Raw genomic sequence first — 11,441 nt, forward strand, 5'->3', positions numbered from 1 at the left:
TGTCTCCAAAATACTGAAAATACATTTTTACAAAGGTTATCTTACTTCTTAAAGTGTTGACAGACATTTTTCACACTTAAAAATGATCAGTCTAGAGTAGAATAGTTTATTATCTGTTGTAGAATATTTTTGCAAAGTATTTAAATACATATTTGAAATACCTCAGGAACTCTTAGAAACTGTTGCTGTGCTGGTAAATGACAAAACATTTGTCACATGGGTGTGTGTGTTAATGGGCCTTCAGCCGGGGCAGCATCAGTCAGACCCTTTATTATTTAGAGAAGACTAGCCTCTGTCACTGGACTGGAAAGAAGAGGTTAGAAATTGATTTTTGTTTTACAGTTGCTCTGGGCCGTTTATGGAGCAGACTGCCTTCGGACAGGATTTCACTGCGGTGTGCCAAAAGGCGTTTCAGGTGCTCTTAATTGTCAACAGCCACCTGGCTGCACAATGAATTCCACTGCAACAAAATAAGCAAGAGCAGAACAAGTCATCTGCATCCCTTCATGTCCTTTTGCTCTCTTAGCCAATTTTTGGCTGTGAAAATTAATAAATGTTTAAACTTGTAAATGGGAATCAATTTCAAATCAGTATCCCAGTTAAGATAATCCAGTTTGAATCATTTGCTAGCAGTATGTACAATTTAACAGATTCGCAAAAAATGCAAAGACAGTTTACTTTTTCTTTCGTTAGAACTCTTCATCATCTTTATGCTAATTTGCACTTAATTTTTTATATCTTTAGTGTGACCATTCTGATAAATGAAAGATTTTTTTTTTGTGCATACATATATTTTTTTAAAGGTTTGTTTATATGCAGATATAACAAAATAAAATAATAAAATAATTATTAACTTCTCTTTCACTTTTCCCCTCAGGGATTCATCTGCCTATTTGTCTTGTTTATCTAATCTTGTTTAGCCTCCCTCCCTCTCTTTCTCTCTGCCTGTCCTAACGCAATCAAATCTTATCCTGTGTTTTTTTAAACTTATGTTCTATCTATCTATTTTTCAAATGCAGAATGACTGGAAATGTGGCACCATGAAATACTTTTCTTCAAATTAAGTGTGAAAAGCAATTGGAACACCTTGGGGTATGAGGTGTTCTACTGCTTCTCTGAACTTATTAAATTTCTGTGTGTTGGGGTTCAGTTGATTTGATTATAGTGTATGCACTGTACCTGCAATGTCCATGGTTCAGTTTAAGCCTCAGCATGTACCTACCCTCTCCTATCTCTCCTCCTATATGTATTGTAAAGTGTGCAGCAAAGCAGAGTTTTGTATCTTATTTTCAGTAATATCCATTATCCAATATCCAATATCCTTCCTGTGTGTTAGTCATGTATACTGTATAAATGTTGCCTGTCTCTCTCTATCTGTTAATCTATAGGTAGCTTCCGTTACTCCTGTGACATCTGTGGAAAGAAATATAAATACTACAGCTGCTTCCAGGAGCACCGTGACTTGCATGCAGTTGATGGTAACCAGGAGTTTTTGGACAATTTATTTCTTCTTTGAAACTTCCAAGACTTGAACTTGAAAGCCATTCATAAGTGAACTTTCCCATTTCACACTGTCCTCCCGCTGCAGAACCCTGCACCAGCAAAAGCTGAGTGGCATTTTGACGAGGAGTATTTTTACTAAAAAACTAAAAAAAAATACACTATCAAGTGATAAGCCTAAAATAAAGGGTTAGCCTACTTTTTCATAGAATGTGCACACAAAGACAGTGGATGCTTGCCGAGGGAATTTAGGGACATGATATGTAACTTTTTTTTGGTTTTACCCTTCAATGCACATTATTTGATTTTGTGTAAATCTACAATGAAAAGAAAGAATAAGTAAAAAAAAACAGCAAACCTTGTGTGGATGATAACAATTACAATTGACAAAGTAACAAGATGAAATTTTAGTCAGTAGGTCAGCATGTGCGAATGATGATGCTGGGAACAATTTGATTTATTGCAAAGAGCTCAATAAATGCTATATGATAAGCCTAAGTATTCAATGAGAAACCAATTGTCCTTTCTTTTCTTCCCCATCTCTCAGATCCTTACGAACAGGTAGTGTTACCTGTGGATGGCCTTAAAGAGGAGGAGCCAGTTGAACCCTATCAGAAAATTGGACCAAGTAAGACTGTTTAATGTAATTTTTCTTTATTTTAAGGTTAGTTCCATTTTATTTTATAGACAAGGTCCTCAAATGGTGATTACAAACTTAAATTGAAGATAGATAGACCATATCAGAGCAAAATTACAAACCTCACTGTAAATGCAGTAGCTTCAGAAGGAATTTGCAGCACCTTTTTTGCATTTTGTGTTGTTCAACCCTGTAGAGGAAACAGAATAAATTGGAAACATTTGTCACTGTGCCCAACTGTTTCAAAGTTATTTGATATCATTTGTTTTATGTGATATTTCACTGACTATTGAGAGGACAAAATCAGTAATCAGAGTTAAAACTATTTGCTAACTTGGCATTGAAACTCCCATTACACCTTGACAGCTTGAGTCCAACCAGTGGTCCCGTTAGAGTTTATTGGACGCAGTTTGTAATTAAAGACTTTAAGTCGTGGAGATGATCCATGTTAGAAAAATAACACCAAGCATCTGAGCTAACTCCACACTGGAAAGGTTTCAGAACATGAGTCCAAAAGTCCTCCTTCGCAGGGGAAAAAGCACTCGCCCACCTCCGCAGAGACCGTGGGTTCAACCGACAGCAGCGGGTGTCCCTTCAAACACAATTGGCAGTGTTCGCAGGTGGGAAGCCTGCACTTGTCACTGCACTAATGACTCCTACTGATTGGGGGGATAGTGTGAACCTCCACGCACTATGCAGGGAGACCCCTGTGTTTTTATCTTCTTTAATATTGAGGCATTGCTAAACGTAAACATTAGGACAGGAATTTTCAGTTGGGAACAGATACAATCAGAATCACCAGCTCCTTCCTCTTCCCCACTCTATTAGGACTTCTTGTTTTCTGCTTCTTCATAGTGACATAAGGCATGATTAACAAAATATTTCTGTCTGTTTTTTTTTTTTTAATTGAACACAACTAATCCAACAAATTGATATTACACAGGTTTTATCACCCACATGGATTTTGATGAAAACAAAGGTTTGTTTGTGTTTTTTCTTGTCTCCAGAAACTGGGAGCTATGTTTGTGAGTTCTGTGGAAAGCAGTACAAGTACTTCAACCCATACCAGGAGCATGTTGCTCTTCACACACCGATGGGTGAGCCCGTTTAGTTACAGCTTTAAGCTCCTTTATGTAGGATTTTAAAATTTCCGACTTAGAATTTAGAGTACCTGTTTAAGTAACTCTGATTGTTTGTACATATATAACTTCTTAAAAATATATTTTATAGAGATAGCTAATATCTTGAATTTTATTTTTAAACGTGTACAATGTTAGTCTTGGATCTTTTTGAAGAAAAACACCAGTACGGTCAAATTAGATGTCATTGATCTAAGTTGGATCAGTGGACTAAAGTTAACTCTGATAATCTCTCTTGATGTAGGCTCCTTTGATATGAAGGCATCACGGGTACAGGAATGTGGTAGTATGGATATGAGTAAATTTGGCCACAGCCAAACTGGTAAGATAAAAAGTAAGCATAATTTTTTTTCTCCTGCATTTTTCAGTAGTTATGTTGATTGATTGTTTAATGCTCAGCAAAGTTTACATGCCTCATAACTTCCTGATCTGAAAACTTGAACTCTCAACACACACGCACACTGGATGGTGAGTAATTAAAATTTGATCCTAAAAAATTGGTGTCATACACCTTGATAGTGTGTATAGCCCTAGAGCAGTACGTTTTTATTTTTTATTTTACCTTTTACTCAGAACCAAGTATAATATTTACGGGTTGTATACATTGTAATTGCCATTGTCGATGTACAACTTGAATGCTTTGTAATTGGCTGTGGGTGTTGACATGACAAATTGTAATACTGTTGGAAATTAGTCATAATTTGAGGAGAGATTGATTGGAAAAAAAAAAAACTTGGGGTCATTCCGTACCAACTCAAAAAGTCATTACAAGCTGTAACTTGCACTTTTCCTGAACCCAGTGAAAAAACAGTCTCAGTAGGTACCATTATCTACCTATGAAATAAAACGACTGAATGTATTATTACATACATTATTCCATCCAGTGAAAAGTACAGAAAATTTGCTATTTTTAAAAAAAATTATTAAATGATGGAGTAAACAAATCTTTGAATGTTTTTATATATATGCAAAGAATAGTAGCACTTTCCCATAGAAAAAAGTTGCAAGGAAATTACAATAATCCTTCTTGGGGAAAACATACAGTCAAAATATCATAAAAAGCGTGTTTTTCAGCTCTGACGCTACATTTAGCAAGATTTTAGCATTCAATTTTTTTATGCAGGACCACATAACTTCTAGATATGATAGAACTATATTAACAAGACACAGAAACAAAATTAGTTTGCAAGAAAGTGAAAACTAGTGAAGGTTAAATTTTTGAAAATGAAAGATTCTTCGTTTGGGTAAAAAATTCTTAATTTTTTATTAATTTGATTACTGTAAAACATTGAGTAACAATTATTAACATGAATACACATTGCAAATTATCTTTACAGTTTCTCGGATGTTCAGTACAAATTTTACCCCAATGCAGTGAAAAATAAGCGATTGATGAGGCTTAAGATACACATACTAGGAATCGCAGAACTGATGAAATTTAGCTCCAAGGGCCAAACTTCAAAAATTCATAACTAAAAAGTATTTGGAGTCGAGCTATAGGATTTTGCAAGGTCCCATGGATTTAATAGAAGTTTTTACATGAAATTTTTTTGGAGAAAATCCATGACATGAACTGGGAAAAGTTCTGAATTCTGGGTGAATTGCCATGGAATGACCCCTTGGTGAACATGATCAGAAACCAAACACCCACTGTCTGAACTGTTTAATAATGTCTTTTTAAATTGGCAGTGTGATTCTTGTCGCCTGCATGACCACACGAGTTCAGTCATTATACCATGATATTTGCATAACTGGGTTTGAGGGAAGACAACGTCACAATAATATCACTATGTCCTGCTGTGAGGGCGTGTTGGAAATTGACAGGAACATACCTCCACTATGGCTAAAGTGTGTTAAACCGAGCCAGCTGAAAAAGGATATAGGAGAACCCTAAGGGATTGGATGTAATGTCCTGGGTCACCTTGGCCTTGCCACTATATTTGCCTCTGGAAACTATTAACCTTTGGTGAATGGTTATTTGCACAACTTAAGCGGTGATACACGGAGAAAGTTTTTTTTTCATGTTATGATTGTTTTTGCAATTGTCTCGAGTCCTAGTCAATTAAAATGTATGGTTAAAAACATTTAAATGAAATTTAATACAGACTGCACAGATTCTTGTGTTTTTTACCAAATGTTAGTCTCTTTAAAGCTATTTTATTTCTAGTCAGACTAAAATGAATGAAATACTTTACTTTGAGAAAGTAACATTTAATACAATGATTTGTATTTAGCCTGTTATCTTAAAATATAACATATAGTCTATTGTCAGTAATGCAGGAAATTTTATATAACTCTGTTCGATTGCTTCACCGAAACCTTTTTTCAAGCTTTCATAAATCATTGATTTTTCTCCCAACTGGTTCTGTATCTTGTGGTACATGAACCCCCCAATCTTTCAGCTAAGAAGCACTCTGCCATAAAGAACTATTTAAAGCACGGCACACACTCACATCTTAGAAGTGGGTCAAAAAGATGGAATGAAGAAGAGGAATTAAACCCCGATTTAAATGTAATATGAACATTTGGGTCCTTTTGTCAAGGCTGTTAGCGTGATTGATTTGCATGCTAAACTAAAATTAAGTGTAAATTGCATGTCATTGACTTGGCTCCATCTTAACTGTTGTGTAGTTAATAGCTTGAATTAAAAATATTATCCACATTATTTAGCATGGCCGTGTCACTCATTGTTTCTCTGGTGTTTTTACCAACAGACAGTCCATTCAGGCGGAAACTGGAGAGTGCAATCCAGTCTAGTCTGGTAGACACAAACAGCTCGCAGAATTCAAGCGGTGAGCACTGAGTCCCTTATTGTAGGTGGTAAAAAGTATATTCAGTTCTTCTGCAAAGCAGGTATATGTAAATGTCGGTATAGACAGAAACAGTAATTCTGCAGACAGTTTTGCAACTGATGCCCTGGCTAAAAATTCAGATGGAGGGGGAGTAGAGGATGTAAAGAGGTTTGTATGACCTACCTTGCATCAATTGTTACCATATAAAACTCAACTCCAAGAGCTCTATCATTATTATTCTACTCCACACTCCGACCATGAAAATGGAGACCTTGTTGAATACAATGTTAGATCACCTTTGGCTCTGACAGCAGTTGACACACATCACTTAGTGACTCAAAAAGAGTCTTTATAGTTACAGGCCCTGAGAACATATTTTCTATATCAGCCTCTTACCAAGAGCAGTGTTGTACAAGAACACAACATTTTCTGGCACCTTACAAAAGTCCCGGTTGTTTCTCAGTAGAGCTTTCTGGCTGCGCTATTCTGTTGGTGCTTTTCTCACTGGTTCAAGGTGGGTAGGGCTGAGTTGGAAAAATGTGACATTAAATATTTCTGTGCATCAATCAGCAATGTTAGAATCAGAATATGATAAGTTAAACCTGATCAAATCACACCCACACAGCCCCAATGAAGGGGATGTGATGAGTGTTTGAGTGTTAATCTCTTAACAAATAATACATAGGAATGTTTATTATTCCGACTTTAATTTTGTTGCTTATTTAGTCATGAATATTTCATGTTATACAGAATATTTATTATTTACTACTTAAGATTTGAAACCAAGTTTTCGGGGGCTTTTTTACAAGCTGGATATACAGACATCAGTGCTTCACTTAACTGCTAAAAGCTGATGTTTGCTCCCTTCTGTGGATGCCTTTTGCACCTTCAGTGGTTTTCCATGGATAGCAGAGGTACTGTGAATCTGCTGTTATACCCTATACAGGCAAATGTGCGAAATTGGTTGTCATACACCCAAGTTTTTGGTGGTAAGCGTTACTTGGGACTATGTGACCTCCCACCTAGCAAAAATTTTGCCAGGGAACTCTACAGTCTTGGTGATGTTCAAACCAGCCCCCCTGGCATCAGCAGATGCAGACTTTTTCAGTTTGTGAGTTTTATTAGAGCTTTTTCAAAACATTTTAGCATGTTCTCGGTTAATGTGGAGTTGCTGTGTTGTGCTCCTGTGTAGGAAGTGGCATAAATAGAAAAAAAGAGAGCAGTCCACTTATTCTCTGTGGATGTGGTTCCAGTGTTCTGATCACTGTGTGTATACAGTGCATTTGATGACTTTTAAGGCATTTAATTTTTTTTAGCAGGCCGATGATTCTCTGCCTTGTCTGTCTTGCACAGGCATCTGCCTGCTTGGGGTTTGGGAAAATTGTTGTTTGTTTGCTTGGTGCTGAAATCAATCATTATGTGCCTGTAATAAACACTGCTTTTAAATTGATTATACACAGTTGACATAACCATCATTCACTGGTCAAAATTTCTGTGAGTTCTGGTAATGTTCTGTACCAAATCAAAGAAATAAAGAGTAAATGCTCTTTGATTGTAAATCATGTTTGCACAAATATAAAACATTAAAAATTACAGTAAACATTAATTGAAGCACTAATTGAATAAACAAGGGGAAAGAGCAATAGATGGCTCATTGTCTGTAGCCTTAACTCCCTCCCTGTCATCTTGTCTGCAGGAACTCCGAGCCCTCTGGTGGCCAGCACCTTCTCTACAACACAGAGTAAGTCCAACCCCACCTTCCTGCACAAAACAAAATATATGCATGCTGCACTCCTTCTCATTTCACCTTTTTTCTGATATGTTCAATTTTTGTTAGTCTGTCACTGTTTGGTGCAAGTAGTTTCTCTTTAATCCAGTATGATTGTACAGACTTTCTACATTTAGCTTTTATTATCACTACAGAATGTCAGAACAGGATGATTAACATTAGTCTTCCTATACATCTGAATTATTTTCAGATATAGAGAGTCTTGTAATGACTGACAATTAAGCATTTGCTGACTCATGCTGTTCAAAGGTACCTTTTGACGTATCAAGGTTGTCAGAAAAGCTGTTACTGATTTTAAAATGTTTTATTTTAAAAATGTAAACATTTTTGCATTTATTAAATAGGATATAGTAGAAACAGACAGGAAACTAGTGCTCAGTAGAATGCAGACCACCACCAAGGCCAATGTCAAATAACATACACCAGATTTAGGAGTAAAAAATTCTAATTCATAGTAATTTGGGGGGGGGGGTCTAAAGGCAAGAGGGGCTTCCGGGCAAATTCAAACTGGGGGCAGAAAAACTCAAATTGTGCAAAAACCTTTGCGAATTACAACACAGTTTTCAGAAATGCTCCTGCAATTTCAGCCACTTTGGGCTGCATAAATAACCAAAACTCATCTCCTCATCTTAATGGGACTGACTTTTTGAGCTGCTGCATCTGGCAGAGATGGAGCATAGATCAGGGATTATAGAGACCAATAGGTGGGCAGATGTACAATAGTTTCATTTTTGCCTGCGACAAAGAGTCAACGCGCCTCTGGGCCTTGTGATTTTTCTTTAGAACCCTACACTTGTGGTGCTTGTGGCATCCAGTTCCAGTTCTACAACAACCTGCTGGAGCACATGCAGTCCCACGCTGGTGAGTCCGCAACTACAAATACATGCTAAGCTCGACAGGGAAACAAATGCAGATTGTGAACACACCCTCAGTGGCTGCAGTGCATGTGAAAGTCTGTCAAATTACACATAATCCTTTTAATCTTTATTGGAACATAAGCATATAATTGTTGTACACAACACAACATTTGTATAGAGTTCCAAGGAATATATCGTTGTAATGATGGTTGTTGCAGATCTGGATCTGAGGCTGCTGGATACGGTTTTTGTTTTGTTAGAAAAGCTTTAGTTCATCATACATGTCACCATGTAAATATACAGCAGACACCTTGTCTACTAGTTATCTTTTCAATTAATTAATTGATTAGTATATAAAATATCAGAAATAAAGACTATGTCCAATGTCAAGCAACCACAGCTCAAGTCATGACAAAATAATTTGGTCTCGCCAACACTCAGAAAACAAAAATATTAATTTCACAATGGTGTGACAACAGGCACAGCATGCAGATACCCATATTTGAGAAGCTTCAACCACCAGATATTTGGCATTTTTACTTGATAAATGACCTAAGTGTAGTTTGTTTACCATCATATATTAGTCATGTTGCCTGTCCTGCACTAAGAATTATGCAGTTATCCTCTGGACAGTCTTAAAATACTACAAGCTTCACCAAGGAGAGAAAAAAAAAATGACAGTAGTTGATTATTTATAATGGATGTTTACTGTTTGGTGTTGCCTCCATGTCTTGCTTTTGGAATTTTTGCTGAAAGACTGACTTCATATAAAAACTTGCACAGCTGGTTTTAAGGCATAATTTTGACTCAGGGAAGCCAAGCAATTTATTTTTGTCCTTTCTTTTGCTGACTGTCGTTTTGCTTTTTTTAATTTTGTGCCATGATTTTATTCTTTACATCTTTCTCCACTAGAAACACTTAACACACACTTTCTCCATTAAATTTGCACAATATTGTCGCTTCAGTCTGATCTTCCATCTCTATATCTCCTTAGCTGACAATGAGAACCATACCAAAGGGGACTCTCCCAAAACCACCTCAGCATCGGGTCCTCAAGAGCAGCTGTGGAGAGGTTCTCAGGCTCAGGCCCATACCTCAGTAAAACTACAAATCCAGCCTCAAAGTATCTCCCAGAGAAACCACACAGTCAGCCGTAAGTACTGCCGTCAACGCCATACCATATAAATGCACTGTCCCTGGTCTAATTCTCGCTGGGGACATTTGTTGCATGTAATACTCCTCTCTCTCCCTGCATTTTTTGTTTGTATATCTACTGTATCTGTCAAATAAATGTAAAAAAAAAAATATGAATTATTATATTTCTCTGACAGGAAGATTATTTTCTTTTACTCTATAGCTGTGAGGCAAACTTCTGTCTGAAGTGAATATAAATCAAAAAATGTAAAGTGAAGTTTAAAGTGAATCTGGTTGTAAAAGAAAGTCACGTTTGTTCCCATGCTAATACCATGTCTTTATCATTCTGTATGATTGTGTACTCCCATGTTTTCTGTCAAAGTATCAAATTAAAAAAACACTAACATTAATTATCTATCTTATGTTTTGCTCTGCCTTCTTATCCATCCATCTGCTGTTTGTCCTGACAGAAAATAATGGGCTACCTGAGAAGGAGCGACAGCAGGTGGCTGAGCGCCTCTTACGGGTAATGTGTTCAGATCTGAGCATGCTAAATGTGCTTAACAGCAAGGACTTCCTGAAGTTGGCACAGACCCTAGTGGATACAGGTGCCCGTCATGGTGCTTACTCCACCCGTGATGCTCTTGGTAACATGAGTGCCTTGGCACTGCGTCAGCTGCCCCGCATGTACAACCAAGTCAAAGTCAAGGTCACGTGTGCTCTAGGCTCCAATGCTTCACTTGGCATCGCTGTCACCTGCCACTCCCAGACATCGGGACCAGATGCTTGCTATGTTCTAACAGCCTACCAGGTGGAGGGGTCGAGACTGAAGCGCTATGTGCTCGGTGTGAGGGAGGCCGAGCTGAGGGAAGGGCCTGAGCAGGTTCACCACTGGGTGCAGAATGTGCTATCTGAGTTTGTCATGTCAGACATTCGCACTGTGTACGTCTCAGAGCCCAGGGTGTGGTCAGCAGGATTTGCGGGATCACCACTGGGTGGCGGTGGCCGGGGGAGGATATGCTTGCGGTGCGCAGGGTGTTCGCTCGGTGCAGTTGTCCAGGCTGTCCTTGGGAAGCGCAGTCTCCAGGCTCGAGGTCTTCATGAGCTGGCTGAGCTTCTCTCAACATGCAGAGATATTGCCTCCTCCACCACATTGGCACTTCGTGAGGAACAGTGCACCAACACATCCACAAGCACAACTGACGAAGGTACACAGGGTAGCCCAGCACAGTGCCCCACTCCTCCATGCTGGGATCGCATGGCTGAAGCTCTTCTGCAGGTCCATGCCCACTTTGAACAGATTTGTGAGGCTTATGGACGCAGTAAGGCCACAGCTCCACTACTCCAAGGTCTCAACAAGCATCTGCTAGGCACACTGGCTTGTCTTTTGGCACCTCTGCGTCTGGCAGCTCTGGAGCTTAGCAGCCAGAGGAGGCCAACCTTACAGCAGGTGCTGCCTGTCTACCTACGCTTAGAGAAGTTTTTCACATCCAAAGCAGGAGAAGCTGGAACTGGCACAGCTAGCAAACTCTGCCACTACTTCCTAGAAGCACTTAAGGAAAATTTCAAGGTACTGAACTGTTATTGCTTCCA

General features: G+C 38.3%; 1 protein-coding gene across 14 annotated transcripts in view; it reads left to right on the plus strand.

Moving 5' to 3' along the window:
* The window catches only part of znf618 (zinc finger protein 618), a 36,991-nt gene that overhangs the window by 21,937 nt on the left and 3,613 nt on the right, over positions 1–11,441 (plus strand). For 12 of the 14 annotated variants that reach the window (XM_040157560.1, XM_040157568.1, XM_040157559.1 and 9 more), the window contains 10 exons: positions 1,389–1,478; positions 2,048–2,128; positions 2,668–2,757; positions 3,145–3,234; positions 3,521–3,610; positions 5,991–6,068; positions 7,765–7,809; positions 8,641–8,718; positions 9,709–9,867; positions 10,319–11,418. In XM_040157560.1, coding sequence (XP_040013494.1) covers positions 1,389–1,478; positions 2,048–2,128; positions 2,668–2,757; positions 3,145–3,234; positions 3,521–3,610; positions 5,991–6,068; positions 7,765–7,809; positions 8,641–8,718; positions 9,709–9,867; positions 10,319–11,418 — 1,901 coding nt within the window. The remainder of the gene's footprint in view (positions 1–1,388; positions 1,479–2,047; positions 2,129–2,667; positions 2,758–3,144; positions 3,235–3,520; positions 3,611–5,990; positions 6,069–7,764; positions 7,810–8,640; positions 8,719–9,708; positions 9,868–10,318; positions 11,419–11,441) is intronic. The other 2 variants (XM_040157570.1, XM_040157571.1) reach the window with 2 other exon arrangements.

This window comes from Xiphias gladius, chromosome 20 (assembly GCF_016859285.1).
Source record: "Xiphias gladius isolate SHS-SW01 ecotype Sanya breed wild chromosome 20, ASM1685928v1, whole genome shotgun sequence".
Taxonomy (NCBI): Eukaryota; Metazoa; Chordata; class Actinopteri; order Istiophoriformes; family Xiphiidae; genus Xiphias; species Xiphias gladius.